This window comes from Anolis carolinensis, unplaced genomic scaffold, assembly GCF_035594765.1.
Source record: "Anolis carolinensis isolate JA03-04 unplaced genomic scaffold, rAnoCar3.1.pri scaffold_10, whole genome shotgun sequence".
NCBI classification, from domain to species: domain Eukaryota; kingdom Metazoa; phylum Chordata; class Lepidosauria; order Squamata; family Dactyloidae; genus Anolis; species Anolis carolinensis.
The window spans coordinates 11317627-11329254 of record NW_026943821.1 but is presented as its reverse complement, the minus strand read 5'-3'; the positions used below and the strand labels follow the sequence as shown (position 1 = coordinate 11329254).

Genomic DNA, 11628 nt, shown 5'->3' with positions numbered 1-11628 from the left:
AGAGTTCTTTCTCCCACCCTGAAAATGCCACAGATAAATAAACCTCACTTGCCTAGTCGCCAACCCACCTCATTACCTCTGAGGATGCCTGCCACAGATGCTGGTGAAACGTCAGGAGAGAATGCTTCTGGAACATGGCCATACAGCCCAGAAAACTCACAGCAACCCAGCTGCTGAAAGGGTTGTGCCCTTTCAGGGACTGCGACTGCGGTTGGCCACAGAATCCGAGGGACAAGACTCCCTCAAGAGCCACACAGTCCAACCCCAGGAAGACACAATCCAAGCCCTCCCGACAGATGGCAATCCAGTCTCGGCTTTAAAGAGGAGATTCCATATAGCAGCAGGTGCCACTGTCGACCAGCTCTTCCCAGACTCTGAGGAGCTCCGCCCCGGAGGGAGGACTAACTTCCTCCGGATAAAAGGCCGTCTCCGCCCAGTTTGCCGCAGCAGGAGACATTCAGGCGTCGCCATGGGGGACTTCGATCTGGCTGCAGGTGAGTGCGGCTGTTGGCAAACACGGGCAGAGGGAAACTTACCTGGAAGGGCACCTGGGTCTCTTTTCTGGCGGAAGAGTTAAAGCTCCCCCATTCATCTTGGGCTTTAACCCGCCTAGGGTGGTGGCTTCCAGCTGTGACTCTGTAGACTAGAGTTCGAATCCTGCAGCCTCAGAGAAGGGACAAGGCAGACCACCTCTGAACAAACCTGGCCAAGAAAACCCCTTGATAGGATGATCTAAAGTCGGAAATTGCATGAAGAGATATAGCAACAACCGATCTTGGCAGGAGACAACTTCTGACTTCCTAAGGAGTCTAGTGCAGTTATCTGCTCCCCACTCTTTTCAAGATGGCAGGATTTGGAAGTTTCCAACCTATCTGCAAACTCCAGAAATGAGGGGTGCGGTCAGGCCTCTCTTTATCAGTTGGATCCTTGCTGGTCTTGCATTTTTCATGGTTGCGGAAACTCTTTCCTCCTTCTCCCTCTACTTGTGTGTCTATGGGGGTATAATCTTACAGCGCTGGGGCCAGAGCCTGTGGCACCGCATCCTGCTCCTGCCCACCAGGAAGTGAAGATTGGGGAGCACAAGGCTGACACCCCAGTCCCGCTGCCACACCATCCTACAGAACCCAGAGGCCCAGGACAGAGCCATAAGGTAAGAGCCATCGGGATGAGAAAGGGAAGAATTGGTGGCTTTGAGCTAACCTCTCCAATAGGTCTAAGAGCCCAGTAGCTTTGGCAAAGTGACACAGCCCCAGCACTCTCCCCTCTCCCAGGAGCAGACCAGTGGGAAATGCACAAATCCCCTCTCTCCGTTTGCAGGATGGGACCAGTGCACACTCCTCTTCTTCCTCTTCGAGCAGCAGCTCCTCCTCCAGTGACAGTGAACAGGGGGATAAGGTAAGAGGCCTCAGTGCCTGGCTGAGCCCTGGGGATGGACTGGCAGCACTTAGCCCCCATCTTAGAATCACAGAGTTAGAAAATACCTCATGTGCCATCCAGTCCACCCCCCTGCCAAGAAGTAGGAAGTTTGCATTCAAAGCACCCCTGACAGATGACCATCCAGTCTCTGCTTAAAAACATCCCAAGGAGGAGCCTCCACCGCACTCCAAGGCAGAGAGTTCCACTGCTCTCACAGTGAGGAAGTTCTTCCTAATGTTAAAGTGGAATCTCCTTTCCCATAGTTTAAAGCCATTGAAGTCCCTTCGAGTGAGAAGGGCAAGAAATAAATTCTGCTTCCTAGTCTACAGGGAGGCAGAAAACAAGCTTGTTCCCTCCTCCCTATGGCTTCCCCTTACATATTTATACATGGCTATCATGTCTCCTCTCAGCCCTCTCTTTTGTAGGCTAAACATGCCCATTTCTTTAAGCCACTCCTCATAGGGCTTGTTCTCCAAACTCTTGATCTTTTTAGTCATCCTCTCTGGACACATTCCAGCTTGTCAACATCTTTTAACTGCAGCGCCCAGAATTGGACATAGTATTCTAAGCTTGGTCTGACCAAGGCAGAACAACTGACTCCTGGTAAAGGATTTCTTTCAAGCTTTCAGCCCATGGAAGGAAAATAAAGCTGTTTCCAGGGGGACCCTCAAGCTGTAGAGTTTAGGGAGTAGATAATCTGACTACAGGCAGTCCCCAGGTTACATAAAAGATTTGATCATACATTGAATTTGTATGTAAATCAGAACAGGTAACTTTAAAGTGTAACTCCAGTCAAATGTAGATGTTTTGGACAAGCATGAACTATGCTGTCTGTTTAGCCATCTGTGCCCCTACTCAGATTACACCTCACTTTCTGTCCCTATGGTAATCAGATTTTGAAAAAAAAAATGGCTTGTGCAAACAAGGATTGCTGATAGACATCCTTTTCTCATGATAACTTTCAGGAGTGAATTTTCCTTCTGAGGAGTAATATCCTCTCACTTCCTATTGCCTCACCCACATTCCTTATTATGAATCATATGTAGGTTGGATGTCTGTAACTCAGGGACTGTCTGTATTGCTGTTGCTTGAATTTAGCTCACATTATCCCCAGGTATCTAGAGAAAGGACAATAGTTGTCCATAGTTGTTTTTAAGAGCCTCTTGCTTGACATATGAATGGAATGGGGGGGAATAAATGGTTAATACCCCAGCACCAGAGAGATCGTCTTGGCAAGCCTTTTCAAGGAAGGAACCACACCCCTCTTAATGTCTCATTTATAATGCTCTGTTGGGGCCCATCCCTCCTCACTGAAGAATGGGCACAGAGCAACTGTTCTACTGTAGTAATGGCTTCTCAAAAAAATTTCTCAAAGCTGGAATAGAGGAAGGGAACATCAACTCTTTGGGAGTTGATGGGTAACATAGCTGTGTGTGCTCCTTGCCTCCACAGGACCTTGGTACTGACCAGAAGAAAAAACAGAAGAAGCTCAAAAAGGAGAAGAAACAGAAAGTAGCCAAGAAGAAAAAACACTGACTTGCACATCTCTCACTTCACCCCCACCCCATTCCACTCCTCTCGTGGCAGCAAGGGAAGAGAGGCTGAGCTGTCCGATGGTGGCCAAGTGCACCCTTCTGCTTTACTGGACTTTGCCATGCTGTAACTAGTAATAAAAGGCCTGCATCAAAGCTGTGGTGAAATGCTCAGCAATTTGTGAAGCTGGGCCTCAAAAAGGGAGCCAGAGAGGTGCTGCTTTCAGGCTGGTAAAGTGTAAATGTGTGTGTCTGAGCATGCTTCTTCCCACAAATTCTGCTCTATTTAGCAACTTCAGAGAGGAAATATGGATCAGGGCTCCAGAGCAAACATCATCACAGAGACACCAAGGAGACATGTCTCAGGGCTAATCTCCTTTCCAGCCTGCTCTTGCAACAAGTACAGTAGAGTCTCACTTATCCAACATAAACGGGCCGGCAGAATGTTGGATAAGCGAATATGTTGGATAATGAGGGATTAAGGAAAAGCCTATTAAACATCAATTAGGTTATGATTTTACAAATTAAGCATCAAAACATCATGTTATGCAACAAATTTGACAGAAAAAGTAGTTCAATACGCAGTAATGCTATGTCGTAATTACTGTATTTACGAATTTAGCACCAAAATATCATGATGTATTGAAAACATTGACTACAAAAATGCATTGGAAAATCCAGAACATTGGATAAGCGAGTCTTGGATAAGTGAGTCTCTACTGTAGTGAGTTTTAGAGAGGATAATGTTGGTCTGGTTTGTGACTGAAATAAACTGATTTGATACTTTTTAAAGGCATCTCCTTGGCTTTACTTCAGTGGTTCCCAAACTGTGACCGGTGGACCACCAATGGTCCACAATAACTAAAATATGGTCTGCGGCCTCACTGTTACCATTGCAACAAGAGTGACTGGTCTCACGAAACCCTCTTATAGTGCCAAGGCTTATTAAATATGGTTTTCTATGGGCAAGCAGATGGCTATTACTGGATGGCATATGTTCAGTAGAGCTGATGTAATCTATCCAATGCAATTTTCTGAATAAGCACCCCAAATAACCAAATTGAATCTAAAGTTGACCAAAAAGGGATTCATAACCCTTTTTTTACTAATGTTGGAGTGGTACCTGGTCAAAATAAGGTTGGGAACCACTGCTTTACATGGGCAATCAATAACTGTAGAGAGCTGAAAAATGAGTGGCAAGCAGCTCTGAAGATGAGCTAATTCGAGCAGCGGTCTTACTCCAGCAAGCAAGTCCCAAGTGAGTGTGGAGAAAGGGTTTTTACCTCCTACATGTAGTTCATTTCAGCCTGGCAAGAGAACACCCCAGAGCAGAGTTTTTGCTTTTTATTTTGCTTGTTGTGGGTACAGCACAGGCCTTAACCGTAAACAGAGAAGCAAGCACCTTTTTCAGATTGGGAGAGGCTCCCTTCTATCTGCTTCCAAAGTCTTCCCAGTAATAATAATTATAATAATACTGACTTACTCACAGACAGATTGAAGAGCTGTCCAAACAGCTGCCAGGCAGACACTTTTGACCTAAACCAGAGGTGTACCCAAAGAGCAAGCACGGGATCATGGCATGCATGCAGAGGCAAGTGGGGCAACTGGGAAGGGTGGCAATTCAGCCAGAGCCAAAAAGGGCTGTGCAGGTGCCTAACTCCCCTTCCAAAATAGGCAGTTGGGAGACCACATGTGGGGTGTTGTATGCTTTCCTATACACACACACGCACACACTCACTCATCTCCACAGACTCACACTCCTGCTATCCCTCAGCCCCCATCACATATAAACACACACACAGATCACTTGCAGTTTTCTCAGGAGCAGCAGTTGCTCACAACTGTCTCTATTCCCAGTGTGTTTGGTACAGTGACCAGTGAGTGGGCCACTCAGCTGGCTACTTGTAGAGGAAGACTTGGCCAGCTGTAGCCTGGGAGCCATCAGTGAACAAGGTGGAAGGTCAGCCAGTACATGAGAAGAGGCTGCAGGCCAGCCACCGCCATGGTCAGGTACATGCGCAGCTGGTTTTTGGCGCCCCGCACTAAGACCCCTTCTGCAGCTGCTTCAGACAATATCTTCAGCCGCAGGGTCCGGATCTGGAGGGCAGGAGGAGAAAGAAAGGAAGTGCCAGGAAAAGAAAAAGAATGAATGCACTAAGCAAGAGACAATAATGGAATAGGCAATCCCCTCATGATAGGTATTCAGTAGATAAAAGGCAAGCATTCCCTCTCTCTTACCATAAAGACAACAATCGTGATGCAGCACCAGCTCAGCAGCAGGTAGTAACCCATCTTCCCAAAAAGCAGTCCGGCTAAAAGGCCCACAATCATCCTGGGATATGAAGAGGAGGAAACAGGGTCAAAGGAAGAGATGGGCCCACCTCCCCTACTCCGTTGTAACCTAGCATGCTGCAGATAACCTCTATAGCTCTCTGCTTTTTACAAGTGGCATTTGCTGTCTTTTCTTCTGGCCACAATCAAGTGATAGAAACAGTGACTTAACTAAGGTACTTACCCAACATACTTGTAACCCGAGAAGGCGACCAAGTCGACTGTAGACAAATCTGTGTTGACCGTCACGAGGTAGAGGCTGAGGAGGATGGCCAGCACCTCAACAATGAGCCAAGCCAGGGCTGAGCTTGCCTGCAAGCCCAGCAAGTCAGGGGAGAATCTGTAAGGTTATACGATAGTAGTGGTGAGAAGGAGTATGAAGGAGAGGTCCTCCAGGGAAGCAACACAAGCCACCTCAACAGCCACCCAGTGTTGCAAAGTATCTCCTATCTTATAGAAGTAAAATTTTTGTGACCATGACTCTGCAGATCCAGGTCCTTTTCACACAGCTGAATAAAATCCCACATTATCTGCTTTGAACTGGAATATATGGCAGTGTGGACTCAGATAACCCAGTACAAAGCAGATATTATGGGATTTTCTGCCTTGATATTCTGGGTTATATGGCTGCATGGCCTCCCAGTTCCCAAAAGGCCTGGGAACGAGCTCCAAACTTTTGATCATTAGTAGAAGTTTGAGGAGCTGCATCTTCTCTACTCCACACTTAGGGCATTTGTATTTTACATAAAAATAACAGAGGAAAATAAGCTAATCTTTCCACTTTTTGGCCTGCGGCAAAATAAACCAAAGATCTTGCAGTGGTTGCTAATATTATAAACCTGCCAAGTCAACTTTTATCACTGAAGATGGGTAAAAAGGAGTATTTATATATATATATATCCTACCTGCGATAATCTGTGGTCCCTGCAGAAAAGTAACAGCATTTCAGAAGCAATGAAACAACAAAGACAGATACTCAAGCGAGTTCTCACCTATTCTGTGTTCCCAATGCCAGGCCTGCCACCAGAATGTAGGTGATGAACGCCATGACTGTAGAGAAGAAAGAGCATTAGCTGCATCAGAGTCTACAAGTTAAATTTCCAAAATTTAATCGTAATGATCAAGTCAAGCTTCTTTTGAAATGGGGTAGAACATAGGCAAAAAACTGATAATCCAGGTACCCTTGCCTTTTACCCCAAAGGAATGTGTCATACCTGGAATGTAGAGGTCCGGGGCATTGATGTCAAAGCGTGGGGCCACAGGGGTGTCCTGCTGGTACTGAACCTGCCAGTCCTGCCAAAAAGAGCCAGATACATCTGCACTGTCCTACCCTGTTTCCCCGAAAATAAGACAGCCCCAGAAAATAAGACCTAGTAGAGGTTTTGCTGAATTGCTAAATATAAGACCTCCCTTGAAAGTAAAACCTAGCAAAGTTTTTGTTTGGAAGCATGCCCGCCAAACAGAACACCAGAGCATGCAGGAGTGGTAAATGTACGTAACATAGATTGTTGTACATGTAAATAATGGTAGTAACAAGAAATTCTTGGTAAGATTCACAGTTTGTTTGGTTATGCTGGTTTGTGATGACAACTACTGTACAGTATATAATAAATGTTCTTTTTTTGTTCAACAATAAATGTGAATTCTTCTTCATGGAAAAATAAGACATCCCCTGAAAATAAGACCTAGTGCATCTTTGGGAGCAAAAATTAATATAAGACACTGTCTTATTTTCAGGGAAACACGGTATGTGCCAACCTCTAAAGAGCATGAGGACATCTGGCAGCCAGGTCCCCAACACGTAGGCCATGGGCAGCAGTGTTGTTACCACTATTGTTTTATTATGCATATCGTAATGGTATTGTATTTTATCTGGGTGTTTTAACTGTGTTGTGCCCTGCCTTGCATGGGGTAAATAACAGCAACAATAACAACAAAGACACCTGGAATTGATGCAATGGCTTAAATATTTTATGTTGTGTTTGCTATCACAATTTTATAGTTTTAATGGTTTTTATTCTATTGTTATATGTTGTTTTGATATTTGATGTTTACATATGTGAGGCATTGAATTTTGCCATTTATTATTCTGTGAAAAAGCTTTGAGTCCCCCCAGCAGGGGTGAGGAAAGAGGTATATAAATACAATAAATAAACGAACAAACAACAAGAACATGTTCCACACTACAAGTATCGTCCTATCTCCTAGAGAGAGAATGGATGAGACTTTGGAAACAAAAAAGAGATTGGCACAGAGAGGTGTATGCAGCCAAGCATTAAGCAGTGGAGATAGTTTTTTCCCCCTCCCTCACAAGATATGCAATGTTATGACAACATTATATAGCCCTCCAGCCAGGTTCACCCCCAAAAGGATTTGCAACTATAGAACAGGGCAGCCCCAGTCATGCTCCAGTCTCTTGCACTGTGAAGGGCCCCTTCCTGCTGTTCATGGCTCAGCTTACCTGGTGCAGGAACGGAAAGAGAAGCAGTCCCAGTTTCTTGCCCACATAGACAGTGTCCACAGCAAAGTAATACTTCAGTTTGGTCACAGGGATGAAGCGATCGATCTGGGGGGGAAACAGAGACAGGGAGAGGAGATATAAGCAGCTTTGTCACAGAGAAAGACCACTCCTTAGCATTTTTAATCTTCCTGCCCAGTGATGCACTTTGTACATGCTCTGGGGCTATGATACTCAAAGGACCAGTGAAGGTCTCTGAACCATTGCAGCTGCCAGTCACTGGCAATTTTTGGAAGGAGAAGAAAGATGAAACAATCATACCCAACGGGAACAAATGTATTGCCATGTCCTGAGAAAACTAGAATATTCACAAAATTACATTTTAATTATGAATTTAAAAATTGCACCTTGTGTTTAATCTTTGTTTTGTGTATTTTAATATGTATTTTGTGGAAATATGTTTTAATATGCGTATTTTAAAGAATGTTTTTAGTTGAATGTGTGTTTTACAATGCTGTAACCTGCGCCGAGCGGGGAGGAGATGTGGGGAGGAAATAAAAATAATTATTATATTAAGCGGCTGGAGGGGGAAAGGAAGGGCCCTGAGGCTGTTAGGAATTGTGGGAGTTGAAGTCCAAAACACCCAGAGGGTCAAAATTAGCCCATGCCTGGGCTAGTTATATTTTTAAAATATACCTATTTATTTATTTCCATTATTTCTATCCCACCCTTCTCATCCGAAGGGACTCAGGGCGGCTTACAAAACTGGCAGAATTCAATGCCAATACACACATTCTGACTTACATAAAAATCCAACTTAAGAACAACCAAAGGTAAAGGTTTTCCCTTGACACAAAGTCCAGTCGTATTCAACTCTGGGGGTTGGTGCTCATCTCCATTTCTAAGCCGAAGAGCCGGCGTTGTCCGTAGACACCTCCAAGGTCATGTGGCCGGCATGACTGCATGGAGCACCGTTACTTTCCCGCCGAAGCGGTACCTATTGACCTACTCACATTTGCATGTTTTTGAACTGCTAGGTTGGCAGAAGCTAGGGCGAACAGTGGTCGCTCATTCTGCTCCCCAAATTCAAACCTTTCAGTCCGCAAGTTCAGCAGCTCAGCGCTTTAACACACTGCGCCACCGGGGCTCCAAGAGCAATCTATAGAAGCTGTATTGTTTGTAACTTGGGGACTGCCTGTATTGGTCTCCATGGCAACACCCAGCTCAGTGACCCCCTAACCTTTGCTCCTCAAGGACTTCAGCTCCCAGAAGCCTTTGCTAGCTTGTCCAATGGTGAGGAATTCTGGGATTGGAAGTCCAAAAAGAATGGCAGCACTGACTGATCCCCATGATCCCTAGAGAGCATGACTGAGACTAGCGGGGACTCACGTTCCGGTCCACCAGCTCCTTGCCCTGCGAGGCGAGGCTGCTCCCGTAGGCCGCGGCGAAACTGGAGACCGGGTCAGGCAAGAAGGGCCCCTGAGGAGCCAGAGAAGAGGAGGGAGCGCCGCCGGTGCTGTTGCTTCCAGGAGGGAGGGTCCCGGAGGAGGAGGCGGCGCTGGTGTCCTCGAAAAGCCGGTGCGGGTCTGAGGCGGCGGGGAGGCGGCGTTTGGTGGCTGTGGAAAGAAGGGACGGTTCAGTCAGGGTGGAGAAAGGGACACACTTCAGCCCTCCAGTTGTTTTGGACTTCAACTCCCACAATTCCTAACAGCCCCTTTTCCCCAGACTCACGCATTCGGCCCATCCCTCCCCCGGCCAGGCCTGGGCCGCCCGCCACATTCATGGCGCCGGAAATGGAGCTCCGCTAAGACACAAGGCCCCGGCTTTCCTCCGCGACCAATCAGCGCCTTCCTTCACTTAGCTGGCCAATCACGAGCCACGTCGCCGACGTCCTCGAGGCGTCGCCCAGGAGACAATGGATCATGTGACCTCGATTGTCCATTTCGGCCTAGTTAACCACAGGGCGACATTAAGATTTTGAAAATGGCGTCATGGGGGAGAGCGCTGATTGGTCCCCTGTTGTTTTGGACTCCAGCTCCCAGAAGACCATGCCACCACTGCCAATGGCCAGGAATCCTGGGAGTTGGAGTTGGAAACAGCTGGAAGACCAAAGTTTGAGAAATGCTGGTCTAGAGAAAACGTCGTTTACTATTCTCATAGTCTTTGTGTGTTTGCATAGTGAAAACACTGCGCTAACTAAATCATTGACAGAAATGATTTATCCATGCCTCACACATCTGAGGATGCCTGCCATAGATGTGGGCGAAACGTCAGGAGATAATACTTCTGGAACATGGCCACACAGCCCGAAAGACATACAGCAACCCAGAAATGCTTAAATATTGCTTAGCAGAGGCCCCTTCTACATTGCCATATAATCCAGATTATCAAAGCAGATAATCCATATGATCTGCTTTGAACTTTATTATTTGAGTCTACACTGCAATATAATCCAGATCAATGCAGATAATGTGGACTTTATAAGTAGAAGGGGTCTATAGGCCCTTCCAGACAGACCCTATATTCCAGGATCTGATCCCAGTTTTTTTTAATCCCAGATTATCTGGCAGTGGGGACTCATATAATCTGGTTTAATGCAGAAAACCTTGGATCAGATCCTGGGATATAGGACCTGTCTGGAAGGGCCCTACGTCTTCAATCTGACCCAGAAGGGGTTATGCTGTGATCAGCACTGAACAGCACTTTTTGGCAAGTACTGTAAAGTCAGCTCTACAAATGCTGATCTGCCACAGATCCCGATCAAATTCTGGAAGAAGTATATAACCAGCTTGAGTTTCCATTGCAGGGCATAAAAGGAACCATGCTGCTTGAGGCAAATGAGTATATCTGTGTAAATATACTCAAATCACTAACTTTTGCTGGGTCCGTGCAGCTGATGACTCAATGCTTACAATGATGTTTTTGATCCTTCCCACTCCTCCCTCATTCCTGTCTGCCTGCTATTTCTGGATGATTTCTTCCTTGGCTGATGATACAAGGACAGTTGCAACCCAAACACCCTTGTCCAACTTCTCTTCCAGAGCAGCCCAGTTTTGCAGCCTTTACCCTGCCTCAGCCTCACTAGCCTTTCCAAAGAGCAGCTTCGATGAACAAGTGAGTCACCTCTTCCCCAGATCCCGTTGTTTACCCAGAAACTGTTTCTTACCAGGAAAGGAACTCTCTTGCGCCTTGAACCACCAAAGGGGACAAGCACATGGCAATTCTCGGTGCCAAGGGCATTTGTGACATCCCATCCTTCTACTTGATGTGCAGTTCAAGGAAAAGATGATAAAAAAGGTAGGAAAGACTTTAGGGCACAGATCCTGGTGGTATTTGCATGACACCCCAGCCCCGAAAATGCCCTAGACTACTGCATTATCTCAGATCAGCCATGTGTGCACCCCTTTCACAATTGCCCAAGATTGTTCCCAAGTCAGAAGATTTAAAAATATAGTACTCCAGGTGAGAAGTTGTGCTTGGCTACATCAATCACATCTTACTAACCTCATTTTGGCTGCCTTTGAAAAGGTGACAGATTCAGTAATACAAAATACTGCCACCAGTTTGTCATCTGGAGAAATCTAATCAGTGCATATTTTTCCTCTTGCCTTGGTCAAATGCCGTACTGGTTGCCTTCAATTCAGATTTTTATTTCTCAAACTTTAGACCTGTGCACCTTAAGAAATGCCAGCTTCTGTACTTCCCCTCCTTCTCATATGCTCTAGAGAACTAGCACCATTTCACCAGTAAATTAAAAATCCAACTGTTAGCTATTTAGAACAGGGCCTTCCCAGGTGTGGCACCATCCCTGTGTAAAGACCTCCTAAAGCAGTGGTTCTCAAACTGGGGTCCCCAGATGTTTTTGGCCTTCAACACCCAGAAATCCTAACA

At 46.0% G+C, this 11628-nt stretch overlaps 2 protein-coding genes across 4 annotated transcripts; one reads left to right on the top strand and one right to left on the bottom strand.

Annotated features, from left to right (window-relative positions):
- Nucleotides 1-82: 82 nt before the first annotated feature.
- LOC100555080 (uncharacterized) lies at nucleotides 83-3740 on the top strand. Of its 2 annotated transcripts, none has more exons than XM_003222832.4 (4): nucleotides 83-494; nucleotides 1014-1150; nucleotides 1318-1395; nucleotides 2869-3740. In XM_003222832.4, exons 1-4 carry the CDS (start codon nucleotides 98-100, stop codon nucleotides 2950-2952), a joined length of 696 nt encoding a protein of 231 aa, XP_003222880.2. In that variant the 5' UTR covers nucleotides 83-97; the 3' UTR covers nucleotides 2953-3740. The 2 variants fall into 2 exon arrangements, with proteins under 2 accessions (XP_003222880.2, XP_062818303.1); XM_062962233.1 differs by having other exon boundaries at nucleotides 1272-1395.
- A 537-nt stretch (nucleotides 3741-4277) lies between these two features.
- yif1b (Yip1 interacting factor homolog B, membrane trafficking protein) lies at nucleotides 4278-11006 on the bottom strand. 2 transcript variants are annotated; one of them, XM_016994797.2, is made up of 8 exons: nucleotides 10904-11006; nucleotides 9127-9353; nucleotides 7741-7845; nucleotides 6494-6572; nucleotides 6272-6329; nucleotides 5464-5619; nucleotides 5187-5280; nucleotides 4278-5045 (listed from the first exon to the last, which is right to left on the bottom strand). In XM_016994797.2, the coding sequence occupies exons 1-8, from the start codon at nucleotides 10989-10991 to the stop codon at nucleotides 4890-4892; spliced, it is 963 nt and encodes a 320-aa protein (XP_016850286.1). In that variant the 5' UTR covers nucleotides 10992-11006; the 3' UTR covers nucleotides 4278-4889. The 2 variants fall into 2 exon arrangements, with proteins under 2 accessions (XP_016850286.1, XP_008112011.1); XM_008113804.3 differs by lacking the exon at nucleotides 10904-11006 and adding an exon at nucleotides 9469-9618.
- Between the last annotated feature and the right edge of the window lie 622 nt (nucleotides 11007-11628).